The sequence below is a fragment of the Diachasma alloeum genome, unplaced genomic scaffold (assembly GCF_001412515.2).
Source record: "Diachasma alloeum isolate Michigan unplaced genomic scaffold, Dall2.0 Dall_scaffold_00276, whole genome shotgun sequence".
NCBI lineage: Eukaryota > Metazoa > Arthropoda > Insecta > Hymenoptera > Braconidae > Diachasma > Diachasma alloeum.
In genome coordinates, this window is record NW_021680415.1 from 211,624 (window position 1) to 228,539 (window position 16,916).

At 39.3% G+C, this 16,916-nt stretch overlaps 3 protein-coding genes across 4 annotated transcripts; all 3 read left to right on the forward strand.

Moving 5' to 3' along the window:
* Nucleotides 1-1,577: 1,577 nt before the first annotated feature.
* Nucleotides 1,578-4,847, forward strand: LOC107038021. The gene is made up of 9 exons (XM_015256885.1): nt 1,578-2,155; nt 2,227-2,368; nt 2,437-2,577; nt 2,632-2,852; nt 2,922-3,154; nt 3,226-3,509; nt 3,574-3,730; nt 3,790-3,815; nt 4,400-4,847. Exons 1-9 carry the CDS (start codon nt 1,607-1,609, stop codon nt 4,729-4,731), a joined length of 2,085 nt encoding a protein of 694 aa, XP_015112371.1. The 5' UTR covers nt 1,578-1,606; the 3' UTR covers nt 4,732-4,847.
* Nucleotides 4,848-6,608: 1,761 nt separating this feature from the next.
* LOC107037965 lies at nt 6,609-9,913 on the forward strand. 2 transcript variants are annotated; one of them, XM_015256808.1, is made up of 9 exons: nt 6,609-7,186; nt 7,258-7,399; nt 7,486-7,626; nt 7,681-7,901; nt 8,345-8,565; nt 8,644-8,927; nt 8,992-9,148; nt 9,218-9,606; nt 9,654-9,913. In XM_015256808.1, exons 1-8 carry the CDS (start codon nt 6,638-6,640, stop codon nt 9,573-9,575), a joined length of 2,073 nt encoding a protein of 690 aa, XP_015112294.1. In that variant the 5' UTR covers nt 6,609-6,637; the 3' UTR covers nt 9,576-9,606; nt 9,654-9,913. The 2 variants fall into 2 exon arrangements, with proteins under 2 accessions (XP_015112294.1, XP_015112293.1); XM_015256807.1 differs by having other exon boundaries at nt 9,218-9,913.
* A 1,274-nt stretch (nt 9,914-11,187) lies between these two features.
* LOC114841198 lies at nt 11,188-16,090 on the forward strand. Its single transcript, XM_029126094.1, has 10 exons — nt 11,188-11,275; nt 11,319-11,803; nt 11,876-12,017; nt 12,337-12,477; nt 12,941-13,164; nt 13,234-13,457; nt 13,539-13,704; nt 14,457-14,568; nt 15,089-15,239; nt 15,733-16,090. Exons 1-10 carry the CDS (start codon nt 11,188-11,190, stop codon nt 16,088-16,090), a joined length of 2,091 nt encoding a protein of 696 aa, XP_028981927.1.
* The last annotated feature ends 826 nt before the right edge of the window (nt 16,091-16,916 follow it).

Below are 16,916 nucleotides of genomic sequence, written 5' to 3' on the forward strand. Positions count from 1 at the left end.
ACTTGCCTGGTAACGGTTACGGGTAGAATGCGGGAAAAAAGACGAGAAGAACGAGAGCTGACGGACTATGCGTGTGAGGGATGTTTGCACTGGGGCGTGCATGTGAGGGTGGAATGAGGGGCGAATTGAAAAGACGCGGAGATGAAGAAAAGACGAGTAAGTGCAAGGGTACGCAACCCTTTCTCCACTTGCGTTTTTTTCCTTCATGCAAGCGGCTTGACTACGCAAAGGGTGTAAATAATGAACGAAGGGATGATATGCACCTTCCGGGTAGTGGGGTTGCTTCAGTAGGTCAATATCCCACTTGAGAAATATGGAGAATGTTGAAATGGATGGATTTATGGAAATCTCATGTCGTAATTATCTCGTGAACAACAGAAATTATTCGTTCAGAGAATTCCTCGGGTTCGCGTTGAGTGATGGCGAGGAAAAAATTCATCATCAAAATGCAGAAACACCATTCACTCCGATTGAATTACCCTGAAAGTATCCTTTAATCCTTTTTTATTATCCACGACGAGAAAAAAAATGGTACAGCGGGCCAGACAGCGATACCAAAAGATCGAATCACTCGTAAATCTACGGGTAACGGTGTGATCGCATAACGGCGTCGCGGATGCGACGTTTTACGACTCTATTTTCGATGCAACGTTGGTAGGAACTTTACGCGCTGAATATGCTAAAATGGGAGAGAACGGGTGGAAAAGTCTCGTTGTCGAGAGAGAATTTACCCGAGAATGCAAATGCCGAATTCATCGGCCTCAACCGTCGGTCTAATGACGATCCGAATATATACCGCTAGAGGGCGCAAATCGCCTCAACCAATTTTCTTCTTTTATTTGGGGATTTTTTTTTCACTAACCTTTTCTTTCCTTCTTTTTCTCGTTTCGCCTGCCCTTCATCGAACTGAAAATTCTCAAATGTTCGGATACATACCGGAGACACCATTCGAATGCAAAACGAGTCGTATCACTTTGCCATGGGTTTAAAGGCAAATGGAATTCTCTGTTCTCTCTCTGGCGAATCATCCCTCGACGTACATTCGCACGACTATTTTCCCTCCTTTCCTCCACCCCATGACTATTCAGTGTTGGGTATTCCATGAATAATGAACGACTCACCATGGGAACCTGCAACAAATATTCGGGATTCATTTTTAATTAAATTGGCGCGTGAACATAATAAAATTGTTGGATTGACTTCGGCAATGAATGTTGGAATATGAAGAAGGAAATTTATTGAGGCAATGAAGTAAGCTAATAAAAAGATTATGGAAATCCATGTATCATTTCGTGATGGACGTAGACATTGAGTTGGTAAACGTCCTTCAGAACACAAATATCTAAATGTTCGCTCCTGACTCGATAAGGAAAAATTATTGACCATTTATAACCCCATATCTTCCAGTTCATTATGGTCTATGATGTTTACGTTTTACTGTTCTATGTCAGCTACAACAATTATAAAGAATTACGCCTACAGAAGACAATAAAGAAATCATTCATTTCTAATCAATTTTTATGGGTTCAAGCTGTATATAAGCTGTGCCGCACTCAAACAACGTACGACCATTTTCACCCAGTCTTGACCGTAAAGCTGCACGAAAATGTTGTTATTACGGCTCGTGCTCATCGTGCCGCTAGCGCAAGTAGCGCCATTTATGATGCCGAGTCTGGGTGATATGTGGAAAATTGCAAAGTTTGGAATGGAAGTCGGAAGTAAGATAAAAGCAGGTTACGATTTCATCGAAGGACTCAACGACGATACCAGCGAGAGGATCGATAAAATATTGGACCAAGTGGCTGAAATATCTAACAAGATAGACGGATTCGAGTCGCGATTGGATCAGAGATTGGACGTTATAGTGGAAACTCTGGTCTCAAGGATTACACTTATTCAAAAACTTGACAACACTTTCCTCGAGCTGCATAAGATCATTGTGGATGTCGATCATCTGTGGGACAATTACATGAAGTACTCACAGAATCGTGAAAATTTTAATAGTAACACACTCAAATCTTTCATCAAATTGGCGACTGGAGACCAGCAAGGTGGTCTCCAGAAATTGCTCAATCAGATGCATCGATTGGTTGTCCCACTCAGGACGCAACATATCAGGGACAGTCTGTTCCTAACTATGCTGAAGTACGAGCGCGTAAGTTGACGATTCTGTCATCTTTATTCTATTAAATAAATGAATGAACTGGTTCATTGGAAATCTTACAGGAGACTGAGTTGATAACCTGTGACGAACCCATCTCACATCAACAGGCGATCTACCAAATTTATTACAGTGTTGCTCTCACCGAATTACGAGGCTTCGTCATGGCTGCCTATGCTTACGGATTACGACCCAAATATGAAAATGGTATCATTTCGAATTCGAAAATGTTGATTTTGTCGGCGTTCGAGCACTGATAGTTCTTTACCATTAAGGAAAGTACACTGAAGAAGTGAATTCGTTGGAGGCACGATTCACAATGAGGTCACGAGACTATTTGGTGGCTACCAAAGAAGCAATGAAGATAGCTTCGAACCGAATTCGCCGCTGCGATCCTAAGGGCGGACATAAAAAAGGTGACTCTCATCATTATCATTCGATGGATTTCAGCTAATATTGCATGCTTGCAGGAATATCGTTTGTGGAGATGGACGAACTCTTCCAAACGTATATAATCAATGAAGCAGATATACATCCTGACGATTCGTGTAAAGAAACTTGCGGATCGATAGGGACGCAGACATACCGCAGGAAGACAGATAGCTACGTTAATTACAATTATGATAGGCCTTGCTGGGGTACTATCAGAGATTGCAGATATGGTGGAGGAAAAATGACAGTCTGTGATACGGTAATTAAGGAATACTTTCGGATTTTATCGTAAAGAGCTGAATACATCAGTTTTGGACATTTGTCTTAGAGATACGTAACCAACAACTCCAGACGATATTACTGGTTCAAAGAGGATGATGGCACAGTCTCAGGAGATAATAGTGTTGGTTGCCCTGGACAAACGAATTGGCCGAAAGGATGGATCCGTGGATTCTACAAATGTGACTATTGTATTTGTACCTGTGAGGCTGATAGAAAATTCAGTCGCGGAAAGAGGGCTATCAGTTTTCTTCCTTCACGATCAGATGCGGTCAACAACATGTTAATCACTTATTCATCAAAAATTTTAAATGTTACCATTGTTATTGATTATCAAAGTAAACATTTTTCAGGGTAGTCACAGGCGTCAGAGTAGTTCAGAAAGAGAAAATGATTCTTATTCAAGTTCGCGAGGGAAAACTCCAACCACAAGGAACGATTTTGAAGGGCAGTGATAGATGGGTGCCGCTTCCAGAATTTCAGTATGCTCAGTTGGGGTCTGCAGGTGGATATTACCTGATGAGAGGAGCCAAAAAGGCACTGCAAGTACAGGGAAGAGATTTTGAGTTCTTCAAGGGTGATAAGAAGACAGTAAATTTAGATGATGTTTCGGGCCCGCCGGGTCACGTTGTCATCGGTAAGATGAGCACAAACTGGATGTATCTATTATTCGGTATAACCATTCTTCGGTAAAATTTCAGGGGTTCGATTCCAACAGGCGAAAGATGCAAAGATAACGAAAGATAATCCTATCCGTCTTGAGGTCTTGGCCGTACCATTTGATTTCGAGGAAGGAAAAGTGACGCCTTCACGGTGGAAGCCAGCTAAATGGATTGGTGTAGAGGACAATAAGAAAAGGTACATTATGCACTGAAGAAAGAGTAGAAGATATTTCTAAATGTTAATGTAACTTCTAGGACGCAAGTTAAGTTCAACGAACCAGATGTCCCGACCAAACATGGACAAAATCTGCCAACGCTAGCACCAAATCTCTACGTGAATTTTCAAGCATCAGATTTGAAGAAGGACGCAGGACAAAGTACGATCCCATTCTGGGATATACAAGACGTGATCACAATACCCAGTTTTGCACTCCAAGGGGTTGGTATTTTCCACAAAGGGCACAGGGATGGACTCTATGGAGGTTACCTTGCGTTACGACTACTCTCTCTTGAATTCGCCGATAACCTCAATACCACGGTGCCGCAAGATTTGCAAAACGCCTATGAGCAGATCTATAGAGCGCCCTTGTACACACCAACTGGTGTCCTTTGAGGTTTCAAAAAGTTATACAATATAATGTAAAGAAATATATCATGAGCATGGATAATGTACGAGGGGCAATGAAAAGTAGCAATTAATGCATTCTTGAATAAATAATTTCAATTTGATCCACGAATTTTTATTCAATAACATGTTTTAAACTTCTACAATAACCAGCAGTCTCTAGTTTGTAACAGTCTATAAGATATTACTCCTTCAATTTGGAAATGCAAACAAAAAAATTAGTACACAATGGGANACCAGATGTCCCGACCAAACATGGACAAAATCTGCCAACGCTAGCACCAAATCTCTACGTGAATTTTCAAGCATCAGATTTGAAGAAGGACGCAGGACAAAGTACGATCCCATTCTGGGATATACAAGACGTGATCACAATACCCAGTTTTGCACTCCAAGGGGTTGGTATTTTCCACAAAGGGCACAGGGATGGACTCTATGGAGGTTACCTTGCGTTACGACTACTCTCTCTTGAATTCGCCGATAACCTCAATACCACGGTGCCGCAAGATTTGCAAAACGCCTATGAGCAGATCTATAGAGCGCCCTTGTACACACCAACTGGTGTCCTTTGAGGTTTCAAAAAGTTATACAATATAATGTAAAGAAATATATCATGAGCATGGATAATGTACGAGGGGCAATGAAAAGTAGCAATTAATGCATTCTTGAATAAATAATTTCAATTTGATCCACGAATTTTTATTCAATAACATGTTTTAAACTTCTACAATAACCAGCAGTCTCTAGTTTGTAACAGTCTATAAGATATTACTCCTTCAATTTGGAAATGCAAACAAAAAAATTAGTACACAATGGGAACCCGAGTCGAATATTAGGACCTGAATTCCCCCTTGAACACCCATCATGAGTAGGAGGACTAGGATGAAGTTAGGGTGTATTTACATTCAGAAAGACCCCCTGGTTTCCGCCTGAACGTGCGAGTTATTTCCAAATTCCGAGGGTTCAGGAGGAAAACAGAAGGTGTGTTAAACCTAATTATCGCCTGCACCGCCTAAAATGTTTTCCACTCCATCCCCCCTGGAAAGAACCTACAAACAGATCATCCTGGCTATCAGGGTTAATTCAGGGGATTTATGATTCCTTTTCATTCGACAGGAGAAGGGGGAAAAAGTATCAGTTGAGAAGGGTTTTTACGTCTTTAGGATGACGCAGGTTCATATAAGGAGTTATTCAGGATGTATAGGATGAAGAAAGAAGGAAAAAATATCTCAAGGAGGTAATAGGGGCGAATAAGGTAGATATACGACTCGAGGAGGTAATAGGGGAGAATAAGGTCCAAAGAAAAATGCAATATTAGAGATATATGTTGGATATATGTGTGTACATATATCCAACATTTATCTAGAATATACCTGGTATACAAGACGAATATATTCAAGATATAAAGTTGTAGATTATATTTTTTTTCTATGCGGGGACAGCGAAGCGACATTCTCTCTTGACCCTTTTGATCCATTTCGCCGTAAGTTCTTGGACATTGACTATGAGAATGGATGTATTGCGGTCAATTTTTTTCCCAATCAATCATTGGCCTAATAATGGATCTGAATACTTGCTCTGATTTATATCAAGAAGACTGAGATAAAATCAAGAATATTGCCTTCATTTACCGTCCTGATAACATATGCACATTTTAAAACTAACATCTCGAAATATTCGTGAGGATAAACAAATAGACGAATGAGTATGACCTTGTCTAAATTGCATGCTGAGCATAATTTCTCAAAAGTATACATGCAACAGTACATGTAAGTTATTAGTATCGCGAATCATTACCGTTTGTTTACGCGATTCACGTTTGACGATTCGACAAACTTGTGTGATATATTTTTCGTAATCGTTTGTTAGAAGATAAACAAGAGTTTGTGTTTATAACTCTATGAAGAAAAAGAATCATTCCTAAGCTATGTGATATCCCCGTAGAATATTATAAAACATAGCATGCCTGCATATAAGATATTCTCTCATATCAATTTTCATCCTGTATGAAATATACTCTGCAAATGCAAATACTGATATATAATTCCTTTAATACCCCAAGCGACTCTTCTGTATTACTATTATACTCCAATGGCGATGAAAATTATCTGTTGTTCAGGGTTGAATAAGAAAGAAAACATTTTCTTCCACTTCGCCAAAATTTTTGAGTGTTACGAGTCCGGGACTCATGTATCAGAGCTGGGAACAGCACCGCCTGTCTCGGGCATTGGCAACATTTTTCTATGCATACTAGACGAGCGATAATATTGATGGCATAGCGCACGTGCTGATGGGTTAACGGTATTTCAATATTTATGCTGTTTCGGATTCATAAAAATGTCGCAGATGAAAAACTGATACTTTTTTTAAAATACTCATGTGTTGGCATACGCCTGGTCGGTTTGTATAAATAACCATCTCAATGGACGGAAGGTGGCAGTATCCTCAACTGATCTTGGAAAGTAAGGATCTAGCAAAATGTTGCTATTACGGCTGATGTTAATCGTGCCTCTAGTGCATGTGGAGCCATTCATGATGCCAAGTCTTACTGACTTATGGAAACTCGCAAAATTTGGTTTCAATGTTGGAAGTAAAATAAAGGACGGATACAGCGCTTACAAAAGCTTAACGGACGATACCAGCGAGAGAATAGACAAAATATTGAGTCACGTAGTTGAACTATCCGATCAAATTGAAGGATTTGAATCACGATTGGATCAGAGATTGGACAGCATAGTGGAGTCCTTGGTTGCCCGAATTACACTTGTTCAGAAACTTGACTCCTCGTTCCTCGAATTGCACAAAACTGTTGTAGCAATCGACACTATGTGGGACAACTATCTTAAGTATTCGCAGAAACGTAGGAGTTTCAACACTAATACGATAAAAGCTTTCATCACTGCGGCGACTGGACCACAGCAAGGTGGCTTGCAAGATTTGCTCAGTCAAATGCATCGATTGCTTGTCCCGCTCAGGACAGCACATATTAGGGAAAGTCTGTTGATGACGATGCTGAAGCATGAGCGCGTGAGTTACAAGTCCTTTTATCATCTTATATTACATAGCCGAGAAAATGAAATAGTTGAACATCATCACAGGAAACTCAATTGATAAGCTGCGATGAAGGCCTCTCAAATCAAGAGGCAGTTTACCAAATCTATTACAGCGTTGCTCTTACCGAATTACGAGGATTTGTCATAACTGCCTATGCTTATGGATTGCGGCCAATATATGAAAAAGGTATCGTTAAATATACGAAAGTCAAATGTTGAATATACGATTCACTACTATGATTTTTTTCGGAGTCATCATTTTTGTCTTTCTAGGAGCGTATAATGCCGAAGTGGATGCGATGCAGGCGCGATTCACAATGAGGACACGAGATTATTTATTGGCTACGAAAGAAGCGATGAAAATAGCTTCAAACAAGATTCGCCGCTGTGATCCCAAGAGCGGATTTAAGAGAGGTAACTCTCCATATTATCATTCAATCCAGTAATGCTAATCTATCATACCTTCAGGAGAAAGTTTTGTGGAGTTCGAGGAACTCTTCCAAACGTATGTCGTCGCCGAAGCAGATATACATCCTGATGATTCGTGTAGAGACAAGTGTGGAACTATAGGGAGGACTACGTTCCTAAGGTCTGTCGGCGACTATCTTGACTACGATTATACAAGAAACTGCATGGGTGATGTCGTGGATTGCAGATATGGAGGCGGAAAAATGAAAATTTGTACAGCGGTAATTATAGAAAATTCTCGTTTTTTCGTTGGAATGGAAATATCGTAATGATTGAATTTGCAGTATACAGGTATTCGTATGAGAATAACTATGATTGATCGCTAATCAAAATTCACTAGCCCTAGCCCAGTTTTCACGCCTGATTATGAGTGTGTTTTTTCCGAGTTTTTTGATAACTAAATGATCAAATGTGATATTCTTCTTCTGAGTTTGTATTCTTTCCATCAGTTCAGATTTAATCAAGGTTTTGTCAGCTAGAAAGTTCGAAACAAAATATTCGAAATTTTTGAGATATCGGCATTTTGCAAAAATCATCTTTGCGATTTGCAATTAAATTGCACATTTATTAGGAAGAACCATTCTACTGTGTCTAAATTAGAGTAATTCCCCACTCGTTTCATCACCGAGAGCTAAAGAGAGGAATAATTATTGGATATTCTCAGGAATACCCAAGACGATATAATTGGTTCAAAGAATCTGATGGATCACTCAAAGGAGATGACAGTGGTGGTTGCCGTAGTCGAGTGTTAGCGCCAAGTGGATGGATTCGCGGATTTTACAGATGTGATTATTGTGTTTGCACCTGCGAGGCTAACAGAGCAAAGAGTAAAGCAAAAAGAGCCATTAGTTTCCGTACAGCTCAAGTCAATCTCAACGACAACATGTTAGTCACTTTTTTAGCAATAAATACTGATGAATTTATCATTTTTCATCGATTATAAGATTGATGAGATGTTTTTAGGGTGGTTACAGGTGTCCGACTAGTTCAACAATTTGGAATGATTCATCTGCAAATTCAGCAAGGACGACTTCAACCTCAAGGTATGATTGAAAAGGGCAGTCAATCATGGCAGCCTATCGAAAAGATGCGATATGAGGAAGCCGGTTACTTTGGAAGATATTGGATAGATGATCCACCGAAAAACATGCGGATGAGAAGAAGGGTAGATTTTGATTTCATCAGAGGTGCTGAGAGAGCAATAAATTTGGATGATGTTATGGCTCCAGAAGGCCACGTCGTTGTAGGTAAGTTGTTTCGAACTTGAACAGTTGTATAATTTAATTCAACAATCCATCGACGGTATTCTAGGGGTTCGATTTAACCACTTAAGAGACTCGAAGATAGAATCGGATAATCCGATTCGTCTCGAAATTATGTACAAGCGGTTTGACTATGAGAGAGGGAAATTGTCAAATTTAATGGGTGATGAGCCCAAATGGATGGGTGTAGATGGCAATCAAAAGAGGTACCTTATCCTTTGATGAAAAGTTGGAAAGCTCTAATTCTTCTCTAATGTTGGTATCATTTTTGGCAGGATGAAAGTTAAGTTCGAAAAGCCTGATATTCCTGTCAAGCATAATCAAAATCTGCCGACGTTGCAGCCCAATCTTTTCGTTGAGTTCCGAGAATCAGACCCGAAGAAGGACGCTGGACAAAGCACGATTCCATTTTGGGATATTCAAGAAGTGGTCACATCCCCTGCTTTTCCACTTTCAGGTGTTGGTCTATTCCACAAAGGCCACAGAGATGGATTCTACGGAGGATACCTCGCATTGCGGCTCCTCTCCTTTGATTTCACTTATAACCTCAATGCCACGTTGCCAGATAATGTAGAAAAATCGTATGAGCAGATTTATCGTGAACCTTTGTACTCACCAACGGGTTCTGTGTGAGGCCTATACAAACGATTTTTCAAGATGAAAAATTATTATTTTGCTCATACGGCTGAAAAAAGTCTTCCGGCGAGATAAATTTTCATTTGTCTGGAAAGTTGGGTTCAACCGAGTGACGAACCTAATTGTTTATCATACTATGAGTTTCTGTATTATTATCCTATCCGAATTTGGAGCAATATTGTCTTCTAAATTAAATATTAAATATTAAAATCGTAATGAATACTGTAATGAAAATCTTCCAAAATAAAAATATTCAGCTTGAAAACAATCAAGAACTGGTGGAGCCGGTTGTAGGTACCTCGCTGCAATTATAACGTTCACTTACAAAAAATCAACTGTGAGAAATCTTAGTTCATACCCATGAATGTTTTGCTTGGATCTCCTGATGACTCAAAAAATGATGACTAAAAATGATGAAATCATGTTTGGGAAAAGTGTTGTTAATGGCTTTTCGATTCGATCAGAATATAATGGAAATCGCGTCATTCTAATCGAGTCACAACATATTCATTACGAGATTGAAAAAAAATCACTCTTTAATGCCTAATGAACAAATCGTCAGTGGAAACAATCACATTACTGCTTGAATGATCATTTTCAAGGGCTAGCAACGCACAGTATTGCCGGAAGATGCATTACAGCTTCGATTTCCTTTTGTACTCGAATAAATAACACACAATATAAAAAATGGCGTCTTGGATCACTTTGCTGATATCATGGCCGTTGAGCTCTCGATCTTCATTTTAACGTAAAAAAAACGAATGAAATTTTTCAAACTTTTGAATTATTTATCGGTCATGTATATAAATAATTTGATGAATTTGCAACATATACTTTTTTCCTTCAATTTAATATGTTGCAAGCACCGTAAATGAACACAAGATATTCCTCATTTTAACACATGTTCGATACATATTCAATCGTAATGTGATAATTTGGCTTAAGATCGAAGAAACAGACAGTGAAAGGGATTAAAAATTGAGTGGACTTGGAAATTATTCATCTATGAAAAATTCGACTTCCTGTGACCCCCGTGAATGCTCTGCTTGTATCGCCCAATTGACCCTTGTGACTCTTGTTTCATTTTCTTGGATCATTTTGTCTCACTCTCTCATCCATAATTTCTCCATTTGTATGTCCAGTAGTATATTGCAAATTTAAAATTGTTTCACAAGGGACGTCTATAGTAAAAAAATAAAAAAAACCATGATTTTTATTGATTAAGCAATTGGATTAAATCCATTAAACTACGGTTTAGAAATCTCGTTTCAAGGCTTTCCTAGTCAAATCAGAAATTGGAGGTATGAGCTTTTTATATACCAACCGCTATTAATTCTCATGAGTCAAAAAAATATTCTTTAAATAGCCATTATCAGTGCTAAAAATATAGTGATGTATAAACATGTTTATACAGTGATGTATAAACATTATAACCATTTTGATTTCTTAATAATATGGTGATACTAACTCATTTGTTGCTGAGTAACAGCATATAAATAGTTTGTGAGCGTTTATTTATCGTAAATGGGATTTCGACGATTATAGAAGAAATGATCATCGCAATCAAGCCGATTTGAGATCAATATATAAACCCGCATCGATTGAGAGAATGCTACATTGTTTTCACTTCGCTGCCAAAGTAAAAATCAAGCACGATGTTATTATTATCGTTAACGGTGTTGTCGTTGGGTTGTCAAGTTAATAGTATTGTCCCGGCAATATTTGGAATTGCGGTCCCAGGGAGTTTGCAGACACTATGGAAAGTCGCCGGGTTCGTAAATTCACTAGGAGGCAAGGTGAAAAAGGCCTATGACCTCCAGAAGGCATTTACAGACGATGGCAGCGAGAAAATCGAAGAAATATTGAGCAAAGTGGCTGAAGTATCCGATCAGATTGGAGGATTTGAATCACGTCTGACTCAGCGATTAGACATGATGGTGGAATCTTTGGTCTCCAGAATTACACTTACTGAAAAATTAAACAACGCAATCTCTGATGTGCACAAAAATATTGTGAATGTCGATGAAATGTGGAGCAACTACCTCGCGTACTCGAAGAATCTTACAAACTTCAGCAATAATACGATAAAGGCTTTTATCGATTCGGCAACTAGAGCGCACGATGGTCTCCAGAGTTGGCTTAGCCAGCTCTATGGACTCTTCATCCCAGGCAGGACAGGACCTATTATGGAGAGTTTATTCACGACAATGCTGAAGCTCGAAGGCGTAAGTTGACGATTCTCCCAATTATTTAACAATGCTGTACAGCTGAAATTAATAAGTTCAAAATTACCGCAGGAAACTGCATTGCTGATTTGCGATGGAGGCCTTTCACCTCAACAAGAACTCTACCAAATGTATCACATGGCTGCTCTCACGGAATTGAGAGGATTTATCATGGCTGTCTCTGCATACGGATTACAGTCAACGTTCGATGGAGGTATCGTTTAGAAATCCGAAAGATTGGTTATCGTGATTTTCTATATTAATGGGGTAATAGTATGATCGCCTGAGTGCACATAGCCTATTCCAAATCGTCATAAATGAAACATTAAATACGTTGGTAATAGCACCGTTCATGACTGGGTACATGTATATTTGAGAAAAATTAGCAACACTATGTTTTCCAATTTTGAACTTGCTAGAGACCTCTCAGATTATCATAATGTTAACTATCAAAAATGAATTTTTTTCTTCAACGGTCTAAATAACTCAATCATATTACAATTCTCGACAACTAATAATTTATCGTCATTCAGAGAAGTATCAGGGAGAAGTGGATATCATAGAGACGCGATTGGTATCGAGAATACAGGATTATATATTAGCGGTGACAGCAGCAATGAAAGTGGCTTCGAACACCATTCGCCGCTGCGACCCCAAGGGCGGACACAGAGAAGGTAGTTTTCTCCATCATCAATCATCTGCGAAAATACTACCTCAATTTAAGATTTCAAAGGTCTTAAAATGAGATTTTCCAAAGTTGTAATGTCAAGCCTGGAAGTTTCACGTTGAAAGTTCCGAAAGTCTGAGTTTCAGACATGAACCTGTTAATTTAAACCTAGAAGTCTCAAATTGACACCTTTAAAGGTCTTAATTTAAGATTTTTGAAGATCTGATTACAAAGTTCAGACTTTTAGAATTCTTCTTCAAGTTTAGTTCTGAAAATCTCAACTTGAAACTTTCAAAAATCTCAATTTGAGGCTTTTGAAAGTCTCGATTTAACCCTTTGTTTCACGAATGTCGCAAATCTCCTCGGTATAAGCCGAGTGTAGGGTCCGTCTGAACTTTCAAAAGTTCAAATTGCAACTTGCTTTTTTTTTAGATGTTGAATCCATTTTCGCTAACTTACGATATTTTCAGGCCATACGTACATCCAGCTGCATCGACTCTTCCAATCTTATCTCGTCAATGAAGCAGATATAGATCCTCAAGAAAAATGTATGTTCGATTGCACTCTGCAGGAGCCCGTAGGGAAGAATCGAAGGAGGGTAAATTATCCCCATACATACCGTGATCAACCAAACTGCAATGGTGCTGTTACATATTGCGTTCCTGCTACTAGGAAACTGGACATTTGTATCGAGGTGATTACATAATTCCGTCATTTGTCATCATAAAAAACAGTAGAACTAATTTTTTTGTATTTTTTCCAGAATGGTGGCTTTCCAAATAGATATAAATGGATTAAGCAGGCGGATGGAAAAGTCTGGGGAAATGACAGCGAATGTCATGGATTCCAGCAAACACTATCATCGTGGCCACGCGGTTTGTTCTCCTGTGACTATTGTCTTTGCAATTGCGAGGCTCTTAGGACAGGCGATCCAACAGTGGCGATTATCAATTTCCTCCCTTCAGAGGCGAACATACAAAATAACATGTTAATGACATTTATTTTATCAATAGGTGTAAATGATTCTGCATTGATTCATCAATTTTCAAATGAGTGATGTGTTTTTAGGGTGGTCGTGGGCGTTCAAATTGTCAAGAAAGAAAGCGTAATTCATATTCAAATTAAGGAAGGAAAACTTCAACCAGAAGGAATGATTTTGAAGGGAAGTGAAAGATGGGTGCCTCTCAAAGATTTAAACCATCTACAATCGGGTACATATTCCCACGGAGGAAGGGTATTGGAGCAAGGCAAAGATTTTGATTCCATTCACCGTGAAGGAAGAATAATGCATTTAGATGATGTTACGGTACCGAAGGGCCACGTCGTCGTAGGTAAAGTCATAAAAAAAGTGATGTTCGGACGTATCAATAAAACGAATTTTCAATATAATTTCAGGGGTTCGATTCCGGCACTCAAGAGATCCATCGATAGAGAAGTATAATCCGATTCGTCTCGAGGTTTTGTCCATACCGTTTGATTATGCCGCAGGGAATTTGTCATTAAAAGAATCTGCCAGATGGATAAGTGCCGAACCCCCACGAGCCAGGTATTTTATTCATTAGAAAAAGATAGGAAACTGACGTCCAATGGTCCCAGTGGCTAAATCGTTAGTTCGGCTTGGCCACTAGGAGGTCGTGGATTCGAATCCCAGTCCAGTCGGGTTTTTTAACTTCTGATAATAGGGGTTGGGGGCTCGAAAGGGTATCTGGGCTTCGGATCCCGACTAGCGGGACTCTTAACTTCCGGTAAAGGGGGTTAAGGGGCTCGCCTTGGGCGGATTCTGGTGGGGTCTGTCTCATCTCGGCTCTGAANCGAAGGAGGGTAAATTATCCCCATACATACCGTGATCAACCAAACTGCAATGGTGCTGTTACATATTGCGTTCCTGCTACTAGGAAACTGGACATTTGTATCGAGGTGATTACATAATTCCGTCATTTGTCATCATAAAAAACAGTAGAACTAATTTTTTTGTATTTTTTCCAGAATGGTGGCTTTCCAAATAGATATAAATGGATTAAGCAGGCGGATGGAAAAGTCTGGGGAAATGACAGCGAATGTCATGGATTCCAGCAAACACTATCATCGTGGCCACGCGGTTTGTTCTCCTGTGACTATTGTCTTTGCAATTGCGAGGCTCTTAGGACAGGCGATCCAACAGTGGCGATTATCAATTTCCTCCCTTCAGAGGCGAACATACAAAATAACATGTTAATGACATTTATTTTATCAATAGGTGTAAATGATTCTGCATTGATTCATCAATTTTCAAATGAGTGATGTGTTTTTAGGGTGGTCGTGGGCGTTCAAATTGTCAAGAAAGAAAGCGTAATTCATATTCAAATTAAGGAAGGAAAACTTCAACCAGAAGGAATGATTTTGAAGGGAAGTGAAAGATGGGTGCCTCTCAAAGATTTAAACCATCTACAATCGGGTACATATTCCCACGGAGGAAGGGTATTGGAGCAAGGCAAAGATTTTGATTCCATTCACCGTGAAGGAAGAATAATGCATTTAGATGATGTTACGGTACCGAAGGGCCACGTCGTCGTAGGTAAAGTCATAAAAAAAGTGATGTTCGGACGTATCAATAAAACGAATTTTCAATATAATTTCAGGGGTTCGATTCCGGCACTCAAGAGATCCATCGATAGAGAAGTATAATCCGATTCGTCTCGAGGTTTTGTCCATACCGTTTGATTATGCCGCAGGGAATTTGTCATTAAAAGAATCTGCCAGATGGATAAGTGCCGAACCCCCACGAGCCAGGTATTTTATTCATTAGAAAAAGATAGGAAACCGACGTCCAATGGTCCCAGTGGCTAAATCGTTAGTTCGGCTTGGCCACTAGGAGGTCGTGGATTCGAATCCCAGTCCAGTCGGGTTTTTTAACTTCTGATAATAGGGGTTGGGGGCTCGAAAGGGTATCTGGGCTTCGGATCCCGACTAGCGGGACTCTTAACTTCCGGTAAAGGGGGTTAAGGGGCTCGCCTTGGGCGGATTCTGGTGGGGTCTGTCTCATCTCGGCTCTGAACGAGCGGGAGGTTCCTAATAGAGGAATCGACTGTACCGACAGAGGTTTTCTGTGGTTTCCTTCGTCTCTTTTGCGGGGGCAAATGCGGTATAGTGTAGCAAGTCGGCCACAACCGCAAGGTTAGGTAGAGGATAGATGGCGGAGTAAACCAAATGGTTTAAAAATGCCTTAAATAAGAAAAAAGATAGGAAAAAAACTAATCTTGAATCGTGGTACAATTTTTCATAGGGAGGAACTCACGTTTGACCATCCAGGTCATCCTGGCAATAATTTCCAAAATTTGCCAACGACGAAACCAAATCTCTTCGTGCAGTTCCAAAAAACGGATCTAAAGAAGGATGCTGGACAAACTGCCATTCCTTTTTGGGATATCCAACCAGTGGTCACATCACCTAGTTCACCACTAGAAGGTGTTGGTCTATTCCACAAAGGAGACAAGGAGCGAAAGTACGGAGGATACCTGGCATTGCGTCTCCACACTTACAATTTTATCGATCACATTAGCGCTAACCTGCCGGAAACGTTGAAACATAAATACCAGAATGTCTTGTCAAAGCTCTTGGGATCTCCAATGGGCATCTTTTGAGACATATTTGCGGAATTGTTAAATGTAATTGAAAAAAAAAATATTTAAGTTGTTTGAAATATATGCAATAGCCATGTGAAATATATTACGAGAAATAAATGCTAATATATAATATGATAGTCCATACTGTTAAATTATTTATGAATTTCTGAGTTACAAAATACTACTGAATATTGTTTGTTGATGTTGTTGGCCTCGGCTTGCGTTCTAATTTGGAAAAAAAAACCACAAAATGTGAGTCTCGAAATCATTTTAAGACATGTTCGATACTCATAAAATCAAAGGGTGATTGCTCGTATGAAAATAGTAGAGGAAGACGAAATTCAAGAAGAGAAAATTGTGACAGAAATTCAGAATTGAGTGGGTTCGTTTATATCTTTCACTTGATCCACAAGGTTTGACCCGTGAATTAAATTACTCCAGTTAAATTCATAAGGGTGTACTTTTATGATGAGCCTACTATGAGTTTTCAAAGTTGCAGACTATTGAAGTGAGGTTTTTCATACGTTGAAGATCGATTATATATGCCTAAAAACGAATAATTAGTGCAGTAAAATTAATTTTTTATAGTTCGTTTGCCCCGTAGAACCTTGAAATATTTTAAGATAAATAAAAAAATACATAAATTCAATGTTCGATGGCCACCAGTGAAAAGAGGCCGAGAGTCCGCCCGCACTTGCCTTGAGGTCCCTCAATTAATTTTCTTATGACTGATGCATTTCTACGTTTCAATATACTAGATTTTCATTTATTTATGATTCACACATACATTCTCAGTACGTTATACTCAATGCGTTGGAGGAAATGCTTAAAATCATCAATGGAA